This window comes from Manihot esculenta, chromosome 8, assembly GCF_001659605.2.
Source record: "Manihot esculenta cultivar AM560-2 chromosome 8, M.esculenta_v8, whole genome shotgun sequence".
NCBI classification, from domain to species: Eukaryota; Viridiplantae; Streptophyta; class Magnoliopsida; order Malpighiales; family Euphorbiaceae; genus Manihot; species Manihot esculenta.
This window is the reverse complement of record NC_035168.2, coordinates 26575647-26598109: the sequence shown is the minus strand read 5'-3', so window position 1 is coordinate 26598109 and position 22463 is coordinate 26575647. Positions and strand designations below refer to the sequence as shown.

The window sequence follows — 22463 nt, the reverse complement described above, 5'->3', positions numbered from 1 at the left end:
CATAGGAAGAGTAGCGATAACAATATAATTTGGTGTAGCATGCGGGAAGAGTGGCAACCATAATATTGTTTAATACAACAGCATCATAAGTAGTGATAATATTATTTAAAACAAGCACGATTGGTTTCATATTAATCCTTATGATTGTTGGTAAAAAGTAATTAAAGTAAAAGAAATCTGAGTCGTATAGTCACTTATCTTAAGGATCAATTGACAACCTCCCAAAATTAAATACGTTCTTTAGGATTGAATTTCTAGAAACAGAATAACAAAATAAATAACTTAGAGCAACCCATAAAGGAGGAGAAGGCTGAGAGAAGTTATGAAAACGAGTGCGGAAAAATGTTGGTTGTGCAATTTATTTATATAAGTCAAAATAGTTTTTAAAAGTTATTATGAGAATCTGTAAAAAATAAATTTAAAAATCCAAATCTCCAACCGCTTAAATCTGCAACAACCAAATCAATTAAAAAAAAAATTTGAGAAAATCTTTGCTAATTGATATCAATTTGAAGATTAAATTGAAATAGTCAATTTAAATGTTTGTAGATGAGGTTAAAAATTCAAAGAGATGAAAAATAAAAATTTAACAACTTTATATATTCTCACAGGGTTCTTTATATATATATATATATATATAATAGCAAACCCAGCAAACCCAATCCCGTGGATGCAAGTTTTGCTCCTTTCACTTTTTTTTTTTTTTTTTTATTTAAGTTTAATAGGTAGAACCCACATATAAATTAAAGAAAAACTCTTGTTCCTAAAACTATGTAGAATTTGAAATAGAAGACGATAATATAATTTCCAATTGTTCTCTTACTTTTTTATATTATTTTATATTAATAAAAAATTATTTAAATATATTTATTTTAAATCTTTTATGTAAATTAATTTTAAATACTTTTTAAATTCTACACATTGCAATAAGGAATACAAAGTTCAAGTTTGGTATACATACTGTTTACATTGTGAAGGTATACTAATTTATAAGGTTAAAAAAGAGGGCTTTGTTGTTAATGATCATGGGGGAGGTAGGAATTATCAATAAATATATAAACAGAAAAACATTAATCATCACTAATTATCTCCGCATATTTTTTTAATCGATACGCTATACTTGGCTCCAGGCAGACGCTTTAGCATCCTCGTGCCTCACTAGTCATTAGGGGTGAGCATTCGGTCGGTTCGGTTCAAAACCAAACCGAATCGAATAAACCAAAATCCGAAATTTTAGTTTTTATGAAAACCAAATCGAATCGATTTTGGTCAGAAACCGAATCGAACCGAACCGGTCTGATTCGATTCGGTTCGGTTCGGTTTGATCAGTTTCGATTTTTAATATTTTTTTAATTTTTTACTCTTTATTTTTAGTATTTTAAAATTTAATTAAAATATTTTAATTTTAATATAATTTAATTTCTCTATAGTATTATTGAAAAAATATATTATTATCTCTAATCGGTTCGGTTCGGTTTTTTCGATTTTTTCTGATCAAAACCGAACCGAACCGAAATAACCGGAATTTCTGAAATTTAAAACCGAACCGAACCGAAATGTATAAAAAACAGAACCAAATTTTCAAATCGGTTCGGTTCGGTTGGTTTTTTCGGTTTGAACCGGATTCTGCTCAGCCCTACTAGTCATCATGGCATAAAGGTGAGCTGGAACCTTGTGCACCTACCAATTTCTATTTTGTTGCAATTGGGCTCCTGAACTTTCAGTTTGTTTCCAGAATTCATATCTTTCCAGACTTCCAGTTGGCTAAAAAATGCATACTAAAGGAAAATACCGACAGATAATTCAACTAAGAAATAGAATATTTATTACTCCATAATTAAAGAAACAATTTAATAATTAAATCGTAACAAAATACTTAAATCGTAATAAAATGCACCTCAATTTAATTCAGTTACTTCAAATGATCATCAAAGCTGTTCATAATTTCTATGCCAAATTCTCTGGCTCAACCTATCTGTTTATTGAGTGAAGTCTCAAATCGCAAGCAGGAGAAAGATTTGACATTTGAGTATACAAGATAGAAGAAGCCAAATAGGAAAATCTAGTCATTGAAACATCTGATGTCTGCTCACACTTCACCATCCCAAAGTTCTTCAACTGTCCTGTAAACGCCGTAAGTCTCATCAACAAATCCAGTGCCCCTTATTAGCCGCACCTGCATGATTAAAACAAAACCATCATGTCAATCATCTAAGATAGAATTAAGTTAATTTCGCCCCAAAAAACCTGAAACCTCTAAAAGGATTGAAAAATGTAACTTGGTGAGAGTACAGAATCATGCCTGCTCAATTTCAGAAAACTTGGCTAACAAATCATCAGGAATAGACCAGTCAAAAACATCGAAGTTTTCCTTGATCCTTGCCTCATTCGTGCTCTTAGGCAATACACTGTGACCCATTTGCAGTCCCCATCGAAGAGCAACTTGTGCTGGTGTCTTGCCTAATTTCTCAGCAACTGCAGTGAGAATAGGATTCTTGAGAACCTGAGTCTTGACAGTTCCTGTTCCTGGGGAACCTAGTGGCGAATACCCCTGGAAAAAAAAAGGAAAAAAAAAAAAAAACACCATGATTCTTATTTGTATGATCAACCAATCAGGGGTCAAGGCACAAGCACACATACATATTTTCCATCTTTCTGAAAAGGACGGGCAAAATTTAGTTCAATCTATTCACCACAACAAAATCTACCAGGAGCCAGGTTATGGCGAAATAAGCCACCTCTGTTTTGAATACTTACAGTTAAGTGAATTCCCTTGGATTTACAATATTCATGAAGCTTTGGCTGCTGCCATACAGGATGAATCTCCACTTGGTTAACAGCAGGAGGAACACGTGCAACAGCTACCAAATCTTCAAGCTTCTTTGCAGAGAAATTACTAACTCCAATAGCTCGAGCCTTGCCAGCATCAAACAGTGCTTCCATTGCACGCCATGTGCTGGGTATGTCAGGGCGTGTAAGGTTCTCAGGCTTAAAACCAACAGAACCTTTCTTCATACTGGCTGGCCAGTGAATCTTTAACCCAAAAAAAGAAAACAATATCGTAAGCAAAATGGAATGCTTGTATGACCCAAGTTTTCCATTTCTTGGAATTTCGAGCAGACCCCAAAGCCACACAAAGAAAATGAATTCAAATTGCTTCAAAAATAAGTACTGGTTAGCAAGGCTATGAAGCAAAATATAAGGCTTTGATTGCAATGATCATACCAGATACAGATCTACATAATCAAGTTGTAAGTCTTGCAGTGTTCTATTTAGTGCCACAGGAACATCCTCTGGTGCATGGTCAGTACACCTGCAGATCATTATAAACCCCGTTAATAATATACAGTAGCTTCAATTCTACAACTTTATGCTTAACCATAGATTACCAATTTATCTTTGATCCTGTTTGTGAATGAACCCAACGTCACAGTTCATATATTTCTCTTGCTTGAAATCATGAAATTTGCAATAATTCAATTCAATTGATTTTTTACTAAAATCAAAGAATTTAATTTATTTTTACACTTAAAACAATTATTTTAAAAGAATAAAAGTTTTGTATGATTGTATAGGAACTCAATTGAATTCTAACCCTTTTTGTTTGGATCCTTAATTGGTGCAATGGAATTGAGGAGAGATTAAAGAGGAGAAATGAAGAGAAAAGAAAAAAAAAAAAAAAAGAAAGAAATCAAATTTCTTTTCCATGGTTTGGATAAAGGAGAAATAAAAATTTCTCTCCCAATAAAATTACTTTATTACCATAAGTTTTGGTTTTCTTTTTGCATGACATAAAGGGTATATAAGTGATGACCGTTGGATTTCTCCACCCCGGTCAGGGACCAAGCCCTCAATCACGGCCCATCACTCGGAGGCCCACGCGACCCCAATACAAATAGGTCCAGCCCGTTCGAACCTTGATACAGGGTCCATATGGATTTCTCAACCAGGCCGACCCAGTTCCCATTGCCTCTCAGGCCGGCCCAGCCCTTACTGCTTCTCAGGCTGATCCTCCTTGGGCTCAGTATTATTCCTATCTCCCGGCCCAGCCCGGAATCGGGAAGAAGGCCCCACCTTCAGCCTTGTGGACCCATCCAAACACGCACGAAAGGAATCAGGGGCCGCCGTTACGCATGAGACAGGTATCGGATATCCTCGTACAATCGTATCAATATGGCAGAGACAGGTGGTCCAATGATAGCCAGGCCGTTGCACGTCACTGGCAGAGGAGGAAAAGAAATAAAAGGAGAATGATCCTCCCCTAAGCTCTAAGTTTTTCATTATTCCAAGAACCTCTGTAAAACCCTATTTCTCTGGATCTCAGATCATCAATTGGCGCCGTCTGTGGGAAACGAAGGAGATCTTTTCATCACCGGAGTTCCACTCTTAACAAAACCCACTGAGATCCACGATGGCTAATCACAATGAAAGCAACCTTAACATCCCAAATGACCTGAGCTCTGCCCAAGAGGGGCAACAGTTCTCCTTTTCTAGTCCTACAACACTAATTAACCAAACACCTATTCCTCTCAATCCCTCGCCAAGCTTGGCAGGGAATGCTCCCACCGCTACCTTATCTAACCAGGACCTTCAAACCATGGCCCTCCAACTACAAAACACCGCCCACTGGTTGGGGCAGATAATGCAACAAAGGGGCATCAGCACCCCGATAAATATACTCCCAGTGGTAGAAGAACCCCAAACCAATGAGCCCCAACCTGCCCTTGACCGCCTTCAAACCAGCAGCCGCGGTACCGGAGAAAAGGGGAGAAGAGCCGGGGAAGAGGAAGAACCGAGGGCCCGAGTCCATGGAAGGAAGGTGAGGAACTTCTGATATACCTGGCAACCTCTGAACAAGAGGTCAGCGCCGTATTGGTAAGGGTGGAAGAATGAGAGCAGAAGCCTATTTTCTATGTCAGCAAGGTGCTTAAAGATGCCGAGGTCAGATATTTGAATATTGAGAAGATAGCATACGCTCTACTACTGGCAGTCCGAAAGTTCAGGGTTTATCTGGAAAGCCACCAAGGAGTAGTAATGACAGATCAACCCTTGAAGAAGATTCTGCATAGACCGGAGACCTCAGGCCGGATGCTAGCGTGGTCCATTGAGATTAGTCCTTACTGCCTAGAGTATCGACCTCGAACAGCTATAAAATCTCAGGCCCTTGCTGACTTCATAGCAGAGTGCACATTCAATGAGGAACAAGGAGAATCATCTTCAGAAGTATCGGAGAAGGAAAGAAAGGAAGAACTCTTCCAAAAGTTCAGCTGGAAGTTATATGTAGACGAGGCTTCAGGTGCCGGAGGCAGCGGTGCTGGAATAATGCTTAAGGGGCCTGGAGAATTTAAGGTTTGCTACGCCCTACGCTTAGAATTCAAAGCCTCCAATAATATGGAGGAGTATGAAGCCCTAATAAACGGGATGCTGGTGGTAATGGAGGTAGGGGCAACCGACCTCGAAGTAAATAGCGACTCACAACTGGTGGCATGCAGAGCTACCTGGCAAAAGTAAAAGCTATAGAGGCTGAACTCATAGATCGGGGAGTTACCATCAAATTTCAAAGAATACCTCGGGAAGAAAATGAGGAAGCAGACCTGCTTAGTCGGTTGTCCAAAGAAGAATTAGAACAGCTCCCCGATGAAGTGTACATACAGCACGTCCATACGCCTGCTTTTAGTAAAACAAACACGGTATTGCAGGTGGAACAAAGCCCGACTTGGATGACCCCATACCTAGAATACCTGGGGAAGGGAAAGCTCCCCGAGGATAAAGACGAAGCCAGAAAGATAGCAGCTCGTGCTGCCAACTACCAAGCAGTAAGGGGGACCTTATACAGAAAAGGGAAATCCAGCCCGTGGCTCCGGTGTGTGAGCCCGGAAGAGGCTACAAAGGTGATGGAAGAGATACACAGGGGAATGTGCGGAGCTCACGAAGGGGCAGGGACATTAGCCAATAAAATATTCAGGCAAGGGTACTACTGGCCCACTGTTAAAAGAGAAGCAGAAGAGTTTGTCCGAAGATGCGACGTATGCCAAAGATTTGCTAACGCCATCAAAGTCCCAGCCACTCCTCAAGCCAGCATATCCAGTCCATGGCCATTCTCACAATGGGGAATAGACATCCTGGGACCCTTCCCCAAGACCACGGGGCAGAGGAAATTCGTGGTGGTGGCTGTAGAATACTTCTCAAAATGGCCAGAGGCGGAAGCAATAGCCACGATCACAGCTCGCAAGATGATAGACTTCGTATGGGGAAACATCATCTGCAGGTTTGGCATACCGAGAGTGCTCATATCTGACAATGGCAAACAATTTGATTACAGCACTTTCAGAGCATTTACGGCGAACATGGGCATATGGCACAAATTCTCCTCCGTAGCCCATCCTCAAACTAATGGTCAAACAGAGGTTACCAACAGAGCTATCCTCCAAGGATTAAAGAAACGGCTGGATGGGGCAAAGGCGAACTGGGCAGAAGAGCTCAACAGTATCATGTGGGCACTCCGAACTACCCCTAGAGCGTCCACTAAAGAAACGCCATTTGCACTTGCTTACGGCACAGAGGCCGTAGTCCCAGTCGAGCTGCAAATCCCCACTCATCGAGTCCAATTTGTTAACGAGAACACTAACGACGACAAATTAAGGAACAACTTGGACGCTTTCGAAGAAATTAGGGAGGAAGCTCAAGTCCGAACTGCTGCTTATCAACAACGGGCAGCCCGTTACTACAACCAAAGAGTCAGGGAAAGAACTCTAAAGATAGGAGACCTAGCCCTAAGAAACTTGGAAGCTACGGGAAAAAGAGCGGCAGTGGGCAAGTTGGCACCGACCTGGGAGGGCCCATTCAGGATAGCAAAAGTGGTTAGGCCAGGAGTATACCGAATTGAAGATATGCAGGGAAACCCTGAGCCCCATGCCTGGAATATCCAGCACTTGAAGAGGTATTTCCTTTGAAATATTTGTAAAGAAAAATATTGTACTATGAAAAGCACAAATGAATAAAATAACGCCATTCTTTACACAATGATGTTATCTCTATTATGAATGTCACTTCTCTTTGAAAAAGAAAGAACAGAATATGAAGACCTTGAAACATAGAGACCTCAGAGGTAGAAGACGGGAATCCCCAAGATCTCCCGGATACAAGTCCAGGATCCCCAAGATCTCCTGACAACGAAGACCCTGAGACATAGAGACCTCAGAGGTAGAAGACCGGGATCCCCAAGATCTCCCGGATACAAGTCCAGGATCCCCAAGATCTCCTGGCAATGAAAACCCTGAGACATAGAGACCTCAGAGATAGAAGACCGGGATCCCCAAGATCTCCCGGATACAAGTCCAGGATCCCCAAGATCTCCTGGCAACGAAGACCCTGAGACATAGAGACCTCAGAGGTAGAAGACCGGGATCCCCAAGATCTCCCGGATACAAGTCCAGGATCCCCAAGATCTCCTGGCAACGAAGACCCTGAGACATAGAGACCTCAGAGGTAGAAGACCGGGATCCCCAAGATCTCCCGGATACAAGTCCAGGATCCCCAAGATCTCCTGGCAATGAAGACCCTGAGACATAGAGACCTCAGAGGTAGAAGACCGGGATCCCCAAGATCTCCCGGATACAAGACCAGGATCCCCAAGATCTCCTGGCAATGAAGACCCCGAGACATAGAGACCTCAGAGGTAGAAGACCGGGATCCCCTAGAACGACCGGGATCCCCTAGAACTCCCGGGAAAACAAAACAAAAACGGCTGGTGAGGATCTTAAAAGACCTCCCGAAGCATGAAGACCGGGATCCCCTAGAACTCCCGGGAAAACAAAGAAGACCGGGATCCCCTAGAACTCCCGAGAAAACAAAACAAAAACGGCCGGTGAGGATCTTAAAAGACCTCCCGAAGCATGAAGACCGGGATCCCCTAGAACTCCCGGGAAAACAAAACAAAAACGGCCGGTGAGGATCTTAAAAGACCTCCCGGAGCACGAAGACCGGGATCCCCTAGAACTCCCGGGAAAACAAAGAAGACCGGGATCCCCTAGAACTCCCAGGAAAACAAAGCAGACCGGGATCCCCTAGAACTCCCAGGAAAACAAAACAAAAACGGTCGGTGAAGGTCTTAAGGGCCTCCCGGCGCAAAAATTCCCAATATCATGTGCAGGGACAACTCATAAAAACACAGCTCCGATCTCATGCGAAAGATGAGTCCTAAGCTACCAATGAAAAACCAGATTCCGACCTCCCGAAAGAGCTCGGGGCACAATAGCCAAGAGCGTCACAGCCCCATGCCGACCTCAAAAAATGAGCTCGGTACTACATCAATCTCGCGAATTGACCGCTGGCACTAAACTAGCTCAACTAGCCTAGAGAGAGGTCTAAGCAGTAAAGAGCCCGGAAAATACTCAGGGGTACAAGAAGCATCACAGACTGTAGGCATAAAAGCCTAAGCACAGGGCAAGGAACCGAGCTCCCAAACCAAGTCCGACCTCACAAACGAGCTCGGGGCACCAAAGCGAAAAAAGCGAAATTCCGAACTCCCGAGCTCGCGATACAAGAAGCGTTACAGACTGTAGGCATAAAAGCCTAAGCAAAGAGCAAAGAACTGAGCTCCCATCTCGGATAGACTTGCAACATGCAACACTCAGGTAGAATGAAGCTAAGTATAGAGGAAATAACAAAGAACCGCCTGACGAAGAAGGAAAACGACAAAGGCCGAACTCCCTGTCCCAGTGGAGCACGCAGATTAAGTTGCACCGCCTGACGAAGGATCCTCGAGGAGGACCAGACATCCGAGCTCACAACCAGAAAGCAAAGTAAAATCGCCTAAAAGGAGGCCGTGCAAGTACAAATAAAGTACAGGGATTTACTCCCTCACTATTCATGTAATAAATACTGAGGAAGTAAAGGGGCAATCCGAGGAAAATCTAATGGCACGAAGCAGATAAAACCTCAGCTCCAGTCCCTGTCAAGACAGAACTAAAGGCAGAAAGACGAGCCCTGCTCATCATCGCGACAGGTACATGATTTGACTCATTATTACTCAGCAAAGGCTATGCGCCCGAGCTCACATTAATAAAGTAACAAGGATAAAAACTTGTAAATTGAACGCCTTGATCACTGTTAAAAACAGAGCTCGTAAGTGCGGCTAACCCAGCTCGGAAAGAGCTTACGGATAAGAATGCCTTGTGAAAAAAGAAAAGTTTATGAGTCAGAGACTAAATCCCTGGTTAAAATTTTCAGTCTTGATTAGCTGAGAGACAAGAGATGAAAAACGATGTAGTCAAATTTTTACAAAGTTTATTAAGCACAGCTTAAGTGTTTCTTGTCAAATCTTTAAAATTTAAACAAGTCATACTGTTTAACAAAATAAGTAGTCCGATGAAGTTGAAACAGCAAGCAAAATAAGTAAAAATAAAGTTTCATTAAAAGAAAAGTACATTTATAGCATGTTACAAGTGCCTACTCCACTGAAGAAAGAGCTGTCCTCAAAGGACTTGCACAACCCGAGGCGCTATTATCTACCCTGTTCCCCTTTTAGCTCGGCGGACTCCTTCTACTCCCTTAGAGGTCCCCTACTCACCAACCGAACTCTATCTCGTTATTATAGGAGAGCTGAACAAGTTGATCCCCATAAGCATCTCTCACTGTTCCGTCATAGGCAAGCTTCCTGTCGCCCAAGTGTGATGCACAATACACTCGAGCAAGCCGAGGAAAATTGGCGAGGCATTCTAAAGAGCAATGGAACAAGTGAATGTTGCAAATCTACACACATACTATGTTGGACTAATTTTAGCAGATTACCCTTGCTAATATTACGTGTGTAAACAACATCTTGTATCTCATAATAAGCCTCAGAAACCATGTTATTCCATGAGTTTGAGTCAGGAGCAGACATCAGGGGCACCATGAGAATCCTCTCCTCCTCCCCGGGAGAAAGAAAGATAGGAGCCGATCTTCCGGAAGCCCAAGACTTCTTTGGAGAACGAACCAAGACAAACACTTTGAGGAGAATAGGACACTTGCCTCCGACCTTCTCCGCTACACCCCCATCATCCACAAAGCTGGGTTCCCTATCCTCATCAGTCGGACCGACCTCGGAGGGGACCCCATAGACATTCCTCACAGAGGCGATCTCAGCCCGGCTAGCAAGGGTACTCATCTCAGCTATGAAGGCCTCAGGCCTCTCTCCAGAAGCATCGCCAAAAGACGGGGCAGGCTTCGCTGTCGTCAAACCGGAGTCCTCGCTCGGCCTTAAAGCCCGAGAGAACCTGAGAGCTTGAACAACCAGCACGGCTGAAACGGACTTGTCAATACTTAGCCGCCTTAAAGATTCGGCACCGCGAAAGCTCGGCTCCGAAGCTCGGGCAGGAGCAGGGGGAGGAGGCCGTCCGGACGACCTGGAAAACATGATTTTGGCGACTTGTCGAGTAACCTCCCCCGCCAATCGCCCCATTAGGAAGACATCTGAAGCAACGTTCAAGCTCCCTATGGGCGGCGTAAGAATCTTAGGGGGCTTAATCCGATTCATCTTTACCCCCAAAGGCTGCAAAAATCACAAAAGCAAGGTTAGAACAGACCCCATGAAAGACGGAGCAGATTCGAAAGAAAACATAAAGAGAGTGAAACCAGGGGCCAGCGTCCGAGAAACAATCCCGAAATATTGGAAAACCCCGTTGAAAGAAGGAGATAAGGGAAGGATAAACCATACCTCTTCCACATGACAAAGAAAACTAAACTTGCATCTTTCTGGAGATCGGTTGAACCAGAGGGAGGAGAATCGGAAAGAGGGATCCCTTTGTCCCGATAAGGAGCCTGAGGCTGAGAAGGATGTAATACCCAGCTCGAGTCTGGCATCGGAATTCCTGTAGTCCGGTGGAATCTTGGGTGTCGGAACCCTCGAGAAGGGTAATGCATATGTTTTCCAAGGTATTTTCACTTGTTTTCATGTTTTGAAGTGTGAAAAGCATTGAGTTTTGAAAGAAAAGCAACAAGGGAGAAATGTAAAGGTTCGGCCGCCGAAGGTCACTTTCGGCCGCCGAACATTAGCCCTCAGAGGAAGACCTGGAACAGCCCTACGGGGACCAGGCACAACACAAAGACCTGGAACAGCCCTACGGGGACCAGGCACATGGTACTTAGGTACCCCAGATGAGATAGAGGGATTTTTGATCCGTCCGGCCGAGGTGATGTGCTTATATGTTGCATTCCATGAGAGCATGTTTTATCACCTGTTATTTTACTATTCTACTCACTGGGCTATCGTAGCTCATCCCTCTCCCCTAACTTTAGTTGTGCAGGTTCAGAGGTCAGAGAGAACTCAGCAGGGTACAGGAAGAGTACAGAGTTTTGTAATAGCTAGCATGGACATATAATTGTATAGAGATAGTGTATATGTATAGAATGGTGCTTGACTTATAAGACTTGTAATCCCTTTGTAGCGTCACATGATCAGTTTATGTATGTTTCTTTATTGTTGTATGTTTATGAGCAAAACCAGGCTTAACATGATGAGTTTGATCCGCCTAGGGCCATGAGGAGCTCTAGTAGGGATTAGTAGAGAATAGAAAGATTGCATGCACAGGTTAAGCCTTGGAATGAAGAAAAGTTTTATGTGTTTTACAGCAAATGTATGATCATGTATGGGATTTTACAGGTATACACAGGATAGCAGGCTTACTACGGGTCCCGGCGACCTTAAGTCGATCTGGATCCTAGTGCCGGTGGCAGTTCGGTTTCCGGGCTGTTACAGAGGTGTTATTAATATATAGCCGGAGGCTGAGATTTTAATGTGAGACAGGGCGACGTTATACTCTAGGCTAGGGGCATCAGAATCCTTAAAGGCTATTCACAAGAAAGGAAAGAAAGCGTACCTGGAAGATAAAGGCAGGAAAGTGAAGACAGCAGTATGCACGAAGAGCAGAGAAAAGCTAGAAATAGAAAAAAGACAGAGAGGATTTAAAGCTACAAGTGACAAAAAGATGAAAGGGCGTTATGGAGCAAGCTGAATTCAAACAGGCGCGGTCATAATGATTCTTGATGTTTACCCCCTCGACAGTTGGGGCAATAACTGCCAAGAAGGTAAAGGGGCAATTGATGACCGTTGGATTTCTCCACTCCGGTCAGGGAACAAGCCCTCAATCACGGCCCATCACTCGGAGGCCCACGCGACCCCAATACAAATAGGTCCAGCCCGTTCGAACCTTGATACAGGGTCCATATGGATTTCTCAACCAGGCCGACCCAGTTCCCATTGCCTCTGAGACCGGCCAGCCCTCACTGCTTCTCAGGCTGATCCTCCTTGGGCTCAGTATTATTCCTATCTCCCGGTCCAGCCCGGAATCGGGAAGAAGGCCCCACCTTCAGCCTTGTGGACCCATCCAAACACGCACGAAAGGAATCAGAGGCCGCCGTTACGCATGAGACATGTACCGGATATCCTCGTACAATCGTATCAATATGACAGAGACAGGTGGTCCAATAATAGCCAGGCCGTTGCACGTCACTGGCAGAGGAGGAAAATAAATAAAAGGAGAATGATCCTCCCCTAAGCTCTAAGTTTTTCATTATTCCAAGAACCTCTCTAAAACCCTATTTCTCTGTATCTCAGATCATCAATAAGTAATTTTACATATATAATGATTTCTATTTCTTCTTCCATCCCTCTCCAAATTGAAGAAAAATATTTTGGGTGGGAAATTGAGACATCAAATTTCTCCTCCTTTCTCCTCTTTTCTCTCTTATAATTTTTGTCCAAATAAGAGAAAAGGGTAGAAAATTGAGTTTCTTTTCTGTTCTCTTTTCTCCAATTCCCTTAATCCAAACAAAGGAATTGAATTCTTTCTTACAAATCATCTATTTCAGACAAGTAAGGAATTATAACAGAACAACTAATACCTACCAGAGTTTGGAGGTAATCCATAACTCTTCACGCTTCACTACGCCATCATCAAACAGCTTCTTCAGTACGGAACCAATCTGCAGAAACCAGAACACATTTATTGAGAATAAACATTAAATCAAACATAGTAGAGACAAATGTGGGTTATAAGAATCATCACCTCCTTCTCATTGCCATAAACTGCAGCACAGTCGATGTGTCTATATCCAACCTGCATCAACAGACAACTGTAAGCATACTAGTAGCCAAACCAAAACCTAATTTGTTCTAGCCCCCTGTTTCTGAGAAGTCGAGTTCGAATACCCATTATAGCCAAACCCCAAGAAAAAAAACTCTAAAGCAATCAGCAAAGGAAGTGCGGCGCCAATACCTTAACGGCAGCAGTAACAGCATCACCGACAACGCCAGGGGAAGACTGCCAAGTGCCGAGCCCAACAGAAGGGATTTTGGCTCCGGTGTTCAACTGAAAAAATCGAATTGCATTGGCCATTTCTTGCAAAAACAAACACTACCCAAATCTTGATTTGAGAGAAAATAAGCAATGACTGATATATTTATAGAAGTGCAAATGATCTTCAAAAAGCGAAATTACAGGCGCCGGCCAGAATCTTTCTGGTGCGGTGCGCTTTCTCTTGAACAATCTTGAAAATGTGACGATTGCTGACCTACATACACACGTCAACTGAGCCGGTAATGCACATTCTTTGACTGGTCATTTTTTTTTGAATTTTGAAAGACATGATTGGCTGATACAATTTTGCTTTCTATTGAGTTGCCCTATCATTTTTTTACACGTAGACAACTCCGTGCGTATCATAGGCAGATGGCCGTTCACTCACCAAATCTCTCTAATTGTTTTGTTCCTCTTGATTTATTCTGGAACCGTCACACTCTTGCTTGCGTCCGGCTTGTATTTTAAATTTTAAATTTATTTTTTAAAAATATCAATAATTTATTACTTATATATATATATATATATATATATATCTATCTTTCGTCCGGCAAAACGTGACCTTTATTTTCTAATTTTAATTTTTTTTAAATCACTTTTTAAAATAAAGATATGATTCCAGAAAAAAAATTATAAAATTTAAAGGTTTACTTGAAATTTTAAAAAAATATTAAGGGCTCAAAAAAAAAAAATCTAAGAAAAGCCTATATAGACTTTATATCTATTCATCTCATAAAAAGAGAAGTCTAAAAATAATAGAATATAAAGAAAAATTATATCTTAAGACTCTAAAATAATTTATTAATAATTTGATAAGTTTGGTAAATATTGATTAATTTTAAACTTTGAGGTAAAATATCTAACTAATCGATTTACTCAAACTTTAAAATTAAATTATAAATATTTTTATATCTTTGGAAAACTTTACAAATTAATTATTTTTATATCCTTGAAAAAATGTATAAATTAATACTTAAAAATTTTAATTAATTACCATTTTATTTTAAATATTAGAATCTGTTTGCTACATTTGAAGTATTTAAAAAAAATTGATTAATAGAAAATATTTTTCTAATTAAAAAAATCATTTTTAGAAAAAAATTTTATTTTATATATTTTAAAAATTTTATTAACACCTTTATATAAATTTAATAATATATTTTATTTTTAAATTAAAATTAGACAATAAAAATAAACTATTTTATTGACAGATATTTTTTAGAGAAAATATTTTTTAAAAATAATTTAAATTTTTGTAAATAAATGAATTCTTAATTTATAATTTTTTTTTCATAATGATTAACAAAAAAATTTATAATATGATTTGAAAGATAAGCTCTAAAAATAAAATACCAAAATTTTACAACCTAATTTAATTAGCAATAGAAAATTTGCCTCATGACATTTTTTTATATATAAAAAATTACCTGTGCTCATTATATTATGCATATTTTTAGAATAAACCTTTTCTAAATGAACTTGTAGTTATATTAGAAATAGAATGCATTAGTTTAAGATTTCTTAATGTTTATAATATTCTAATGAATTTAAGTATTTTTTTAAAAATATTTAAATATATAAATAATTATTGAATAAAATACTATTTGTAAAATTTAGACATCTATTTCTAAAAACATTTATTATACTCAAAATTTAAGGATTTCAGCATTGATAATTTAAATATTATCCATTTTCAGTTTTATAAAAATTTCTACTAATTAATTTTTTATATTAAAAATATTTTAAATTTTTTATAATATTTAATAATTAAAATCAATCATGAGATTAATTAATGATTTTTGGAAATTTTAGAAATATTTAATAAATTTTTTAAAATTAATTAACTAATTAATAAATTTTTTTATCACATAAAATAAATAATATTTTTTATTTTTTAATATTCAATAATTAAAATTAACAAAAATACTAATTAATAAATTTTTAAAAATTAAAAAATATTTTAATATATTTTTTAAAATTAAAAAACTAATTAATAAATTTTTCTATACGAATTAAATAATTTTTTTATTATAATACTATATACTTTATAAAAATAATTTATTATTTACTTTTATGTTCAACTATTTATAAAATTATTTGTATATTACTTTATTGTTAAATATTATCTTTTATTATTTATTTTTATATAAAAATTTGTAAACATACTTCTATACAAACAGTTTTTAAGGAATAAATAACAAAAATTAAAAAATTATCTTTAATTTTAGAAAAATTAAAAAAAAAATCATTCAATGTTATCTACACATTTTAAATTTATTATATTTTCAATTTCATCGCTTAATTTCAATTTCTTTATTTTTATATTAATTTAATTAAAATATTATTTCTTTTTCTTTATTAAAGAATTTGAGTACGAAAACTCGAACCTAACTCTTCATAAATAATATATTTTTAATTATTTTATTAAATTAGATTAGACAATTAAAATATTATTTATTTTCCTTAATTTTTACATAATTTCATTTTTTTAATCAAAATTTAATAAATTTTAGATATTTTAGGCAGAACTAATATATTTATATTAACAACTTCATCCGTAAAATTAATTTTTATTATTTTTAATTATTAAATATAAACTTTTCAATTCTTTTAAATAGAATTAAAAAATTTTATTTTTTATTTATTTTTTTATAAAATTAAATAATAAATAAATATTCATCCTTATTTTATAATATTCTCCAAAAACTGAAACAAAAATTAAAATTATTTTCGTAAGTCGATTGTTTTAGCAAAGTGGTATTTGTGTAGAATTATTTCAAATCTTATCAATTTTCAGAATATCACAAATTAAGATTCACATGTAGTGTCATTTGATATTTTCTATGTACGGAAGCTGCTACTTGATGAGCACTTATATATGAAATCTAGTTAAAAATTATTAATTAAGCGGTTTTTAGAGAATTTAAATTTAAATTTTATTTTATTTTTATTTCATTTTTTTATTTTTATTTTTGTTTAATCTCCTCAACTTATTTGGCAATTACTTTTTTTTTTTTAGAATTCAAGATCAATGGAAATGAATAAAAAGTAAAATATATTTCAGAGGGGAGTATCACTCATTCTTTTACTTTACCTTCATTGCTTATGTGTTTATTTGTTTGATCTTGATGACATTGAGGACAATATCAAAAATAAGTTTCAGGTATAACTCTGCATCTTTTTTTATTATATTTTATATAATTTTTTTTTCAACAGTCTAATAAACTTTTAGTGTAATATCCGGCTAGACCCCGGCATTAGAATTCCTACTTTCCGGCGGAATCTCCGTTGCAATCCGGGATTCAAGGATGTCGGAGTCTTCCTGAAGGTAAAACAGAGGTTTTTCAAAATGTTTTTATATGTTTTATGGTTTTGAACAAGAAAAATTGAGTGTTGAAAAGGAAAAGACCAAGGAGACAATTGCCAGGTTCGGCCGTCGAAAGTGGCTTGCTTTTACTGCCACTGAATCCCCACTTCGGCTGCCGAAGGTGGTGGAGATGTGGGAGCAAGCTTAGGCTGCCGAAGAAGGTTTGCCGACCACCTATAAAAGGCCCTTTGACTGGAAATGGAGTGTGTTTGAGCTCTCTTTTCGGACAAATGTAGGTTTTTGTCCTCATTTGGTTGATTTCACGTTTTCTTCCAAATCTTGCATGTTTTAACAAGTTTTTAACTTGGTTTTTGAAGTTTTTAGCAAAGAAGGCAAAGTTTATAGACTTGGAGATTTTGGATCGTTTTCCACCACATCTCTGAGTTAGGACCATTGATCCTCTCGATCTTCAAGAGGTAAGCATGGATCCTCACCTCCCCTTATGTTTTGAGCATGTTTTAAAGGGTTTAAGAGAGTTTTATGGCATGGTTTAGAGTGGATCTAAAAGTTGAGTATATGTTAATCATATGCTATATGTGATATTTTAATGTTGTTGGTGGGGTTTAAACTAGGTTTTTAGGCCCCTATATGCATGGAAAATGGTATATGCATGTTATAGAGAGGTGGTATGCATGATATGGGTGTTTTTATAGGTTTTGGAGGCTAGAAACTTGAGTTTGGAACAGGTTCTACCTGTCTGGGAAACCCAGGTTCAGCCGTCGAACCCCTTGAGGAGGCTATTTAGGCCGCCTAAACTCGCCCTCGAAAGATTGGACTTTCGTCTCTAGAGGGGAGTTTTGGCCGCCGAACATGCCGCCGAAGGTGGGTGACTTTCGGATCTGGAAGGACTTTCGGCCGCCGAACCCTCCCCCGAAAGTGTCTGACTTTCGGATTTGGAGGGACCTTCGGCCGCCGAACTGTAACGACCCGGAAGTGCATGCCATGTTCAGGGGCCTAACGTGCCTCCGCATGCATGCCATGTTCGGCGGCCGAACCTGGACTGCCCTCACTTATGCCTTCGGGGGCCTAAAGCACTCCCGAAGTGCATGCACGTTCGGCGGCCGAACTTGAGGTTCGGCGGCCGAACCTGAGTCTTCCTCTCAAGTCCATTTTCATTCAAAACTTAATTTCTTTCTTGCTTAAAACCATAAAATACATTAAAACATTTTATGAAAACATGGTTTTACCCTTCTAGGGGTTTCCGACATCCGAGATTCTACCGGACGGTAGGAATTCCGATATCGGAGTCTAGCCGGGTATTACAAGTAATAATATAATTTTCTTAACCAAATTTCATTTTGGTTTAAGAGGATTGTCATTTCTCACTCTTTTCCTACACTAAGATACATGATGACCCGGCTTACCACGTGATAAGCGGTTGTCGAAGCCGTCAAAAATAAACCTATTAAACAATCAACAATAAACTTGTAGATAGTGGCAATAGGGTCGAACCACAGGGAATTGACACCAATGATTTTCCTAATAATGACTAGGTCAAGTAAATAACAAGTAATTAAAAGAGGGGGGTTTTGATTTGATGATTAAAATTAAATAGCAAAAGAAAGCAATAATTTAAATAGATGAGAATTTCAATGAGAAAGAGATTCTAGCTGAAGTGTGAGTCTAATTCAGTTTGTTCAGAATTGATCATTGATTATTAAAGACTCCTATTTGATTTCAATAAATCAGTTTTGGTTGTGGAAGACGCTTCTCACAATCCAAATTCTTCCTTAGTTCTAGTTTGATTAGGAAACGTTCGCTAATCAAACACTAATCAACAAGTTGCCAAGGAACGTCCTTGGGGCATTGTAGCATCGAACAACTGTTGACTGCATTAAGACTTAGAAAAACCCAATTCTATCCTTGCCAACCGCGTGGTCAAGTTTAGATTATGCAACTTGATTAAATGTGTATTTGAACAACCTAAGCAATTACGGACCTAAATCATTCAAACAATATTACTTAAGCAATTTAAAAGCAATGGGCCCTTATTGATTCTAAAAGCAAAGTAATAATTATGGAAAAGATCAGTTTGCATAAATATTGAAACAAACAAGAGTTCAACAATGGAGTATTAAACCTCCCAATTCATCACAAATCTGAATATTCTCAACTTCAACTAGAAAAGATGAAAATTAGCCACACATGGTAGACTAAATACACAAAAGATGAAAAAGAAAAGAAAAGGGAAGAAGCTGCAGAATTTCTGGAGAGTTTCTGACGAGTTGAGTTGCTGATCAGAAGATGCCTTTGCTGGTTTGGAGGCTCTCCTTTTATAGCTGAAGAATTCTATCTATCTAGGGTTTTGAAATCCCTTTTTGATTTGGTGTTTGACTCCTCTTTTGATGTTGAATTTAATTGCAATTGGAATTCCTTGGATGAGAAGCTCTTTCGTGGCTCTTGGTTTTATGTTGGTAGTGATTGGGTTGGATTTGGACATCTGAAAATTCGGATTTCTGTTTTCTGCCCAATTTCCCGCTCTGTTGTCAGTTTCTGCTGTCAAAGTGATTTGCCTGGTGATTTGAGTGTTTTGGGCAAATCACTGACCCAATCACTTTTCTGTGAGTCAGTCCTCTCTGCCTCTGCGAGTGATTTGCCCAGTTTCTTCGAGTGTCGTGGGCAAATCACTGTCCATATCACTTTTGCCTGTTGCCTCCAGTTTTCTGCTTCAGCTTGATCTGGGCAGATCACTGGGCAAATCACTGACCCAATCACTTTTCTGCACTTTTTCTCCAATTTTCCAAATTCTTCCTTTTCTGTAAAAACAAGATAAAAACCATAAATTAACCAAAAAAATGTGTAAATAAACAATAATAATTATGATAAAAATGTGGCTAAATTGTGCTTGATCAAATACCCCCACACCTAACTTTTTGCTTGCCCTCAAGCAACAAATAACTTAGTCAATCAAGCTCCTTTTTCTTTTGAGCCTAAGTACCACTTAACCAGCCCCCCCTAGACTCCTAAATTGAAGTATCACAGTATAGAATACATGCACTAAGGTCATCCTCTCCTTTCCTTGTTTCCTTTCACCTACCATGGTCAAGAGAAAGGTTTTTGTCTCAATCGTGCTTATTCCTTTATGTTAGGTTTAATGCAACCCCTAGGAGTGACTTGCCACCTTCTCTCTTTCTCTTTTTTATTTTTATTTTCAGCAGCACTTATTCTTATCCTTGCTTGAAAAAGTCACTAACCTTTTTACGCGATTGTGTACATGGGTGATACACCCCCGGTTACTCAGTTAGTCACTTGTTCAAGTGGCTACTAGCTCTGTTCATAGTCTAGACCATCGAAACTTATTTGCTTGAAAAAGTTACTGACCTTTTTACGCGATTGTGTACATGGGTGATACACCCCCGGTTACTCAGTCAGTCACTTCTCCAAGTGGCTATTAGGCTCAGTTCATAGTCTTAGACCATTGGAACAGGTTTACGATTTGTGCTTTATGCTGGTTTTTCATGATAGTTTGGGCAAATCAGCTCTTAGGGAGTTACACTAACTTTGTGTTTGCATGTATTTGTATTTTTATTTCCCCTGACCTTAGCAGATTTGAGGATTCAATTCAAGAGAAAAACTCCCTAAGTGAAGGTAACATACTGTGAATGATTCAATTTAAGCTTAAAAGGGTGGCAAATCAATGGGGTCATGAGATAAGGAAACTCTTTTAACCTTGTTATCTATGTTGAGTAGAACAAAAGCCAAGACAAAATTCTGTGTGTGTGTGCAAAAAGTGAAAAAAAATTCTGGTGTGTGCAAAAAGGGGTAGGAATAATGCAAAAAGAAACAAAAAGAAACAAAAAGAAACAAAAAGAAATCAAAAAGAAATCAAAAGATGGTGTGATCAGTGAATAAATACTCTCCAGTACCCCCACACCTATCCCAAATATTGTCCTCAATGTTTGAATATATGTATAGAGAAATGAAGGAGAAAAGGGAAAGGGACTTCCTGGCCTGGGGGTGATTTGGCCAGTGATTTGGGCAAATCACTGGTCAAATCACTGTCTGTCATGGTGGTGGGGCAGAAAGTGTTGAACCAGCAGCTGCAACATGCTTTCCATGTGCTGCATCCTATCTTGAGCCTCCACCGAATGGTCTTGAGGTGCCTTTTATGTCCTCCAAGGTCCACCCAATTGCTTTCTTGTGCTTTCTCAACACATCAAGGAGCTTTTCCTCTTCTTCTTGGCTGAGCTGGTTAGAAATAATGACTGGAAGTGAATTTCCAGCTCCCAAGTAGGCATATTTGAGGTGGCTGGGCAATGGTTTCAGTTCTGGTGCAGTTGCTGTTTGTACTGATTTCTGCTGTTTGCTGTCTGATTTGGGCTGTGATTTGGGCAGATTATCTGGTGATCTGGGCAAATCACTGTCTGTCAAGTCTGTCTGCTCCAGTGATTTGGTCTGTGATTTGAGCAGATTATCTGGTGATCTGGGCAAATCACTGGGCAAATCACCCACACCCAGCAAGTTACAGCAGTCTGCTGTTTTTTCTGCTTCAGTGATGTTGCTGTCCACTTCTCCTTTCCTGCAAAGACCATCATAAAGTAAATTTTCTTGATCAAAATTAAAAATTTCTTGACTTGAATCATCAATTATATCAAGTCCATAAACAGGAGAAACATCATTGGGGAATTTCATGGCATCATAAACATTAAACTTGATAACTTCCCCTTCAAACTCCATGGTTAATGTGCCATCATGCACATCAATTTTTGTTCTTGCTGTGCTCAAGAATGGTCTCCCAAGTAAGATGTCAGAGGTGATGTTGCCCTTATCCTCCTCCATGTCAATCACATAAAAATCTGCTGGGAAGACTAGTTGGTCAACTTGTACCAACACATCTTCTAGCACTCCCTTGGGGTAGACAACGGATCGGTCAGCCAATTGGATCAGTCAGCCAATTGGATCACAATGCTGGTGCCCTTGAGTGTACCTGTATTCAACAAGTTAAAAATAGAAAGTGGCATAACATTGATTGATGCCCCAAGGTCGCACATGGCCTTCTTTATCCCTATGTTGCCTATTTTGCATGAAATGGCAAACATTCCTCTATCCTTATATTTGGTTGGAAGCTTCTTTTGAATGACAGCTGAAACACACTCCCCCACACTTACCTTTTCATGTTCAGCAAGTTTCCTCCTATTGGTGCATAGCTCTTTGAGAAATTTAGCATACCTTGGTATTTGTTTGATAGCATCAAGTAGAGGTATATTGATTTCCACCTTGCGGAGTGTCTCAAGTATCTCTTTCTCCTCTTTTTCTTTTTGAGATCTTGCAAATCTTTTGGGAAAAGGGTAAGGTACCTTGAATTTTTCTGCTGGTTGCTGTATTTTCTGCTTTCGACTGGACTCTGCCTGATCTGTTGATTTGGGCAGATCACTTTCTGCCTTCTCTGGTGATTTGGGCAATTCACTGCTGGACAGCTCAGTTTGCCCAGCGATCGGGTCAGTTTCTACGAGTGAATTGGGCAAATTACTGCCCTGATCACTTTCTGGCAGAATTATCTCTATGGCATGTTTTTGCAATTTTTTAGCCCTATGGTCTTGCAACTCTTTTCCACTCCTCAATGTGATGGCACTAACATTTTGTCTTGGATTTATCTCAGTTTGGGAGGGTAGCTTCCCTTGAGACTCAAATTTGCTCATTGAAGTGGCCACTTGGCTCACTTGTTTCTCAAGACTTTGCACAGTATTTGCTAAATTCTTCACAATCTCTTCAAGAGGTGCATTGGGGTTCTGAGGTGCAGCTTGAGCTTGATTCCT

At 38.9% G+C, this 22463-nt stretch overlaps 1 protein-coding gene across 1 annotated transcript; it reads right to left on the bottom strand.

Annotated features, from left to right (window-relative positions):
- Positions 1 to 1799: 1799 nt before the first annotated feature.
- Positions 1800 to 13599, bottom strand: LOC110620014 (NADPH-dependent aldo-keto reductase, chloroplastic). The gene is made up of 8 exons (XM_021763562.2): positions 13260 to 13599; positions 13050 to 13100; positions 12890 to 12966; positions 3226 to 3313; positions 2758 to 3033; positions 2303 to 2551; positions 2071 to 2176; positions 1800 to 1902 (listed from the first exon to the last, which is right to left on the bottom strand). Exons 1-7 carry the CDS (start codon positions 13377 to 13379, stop codon positions 2090 to 2092), a joined length of 948 nt encoding a protein of 315 aa, XP_021619254.1. The 5' UTR covers positions 13380 to 13599; the 3' UTR covers positions 1800 to 1902; positions 2071 to 2089.
- Positions 13600 to 22463: the final 8864 nt, after the last annotated feature.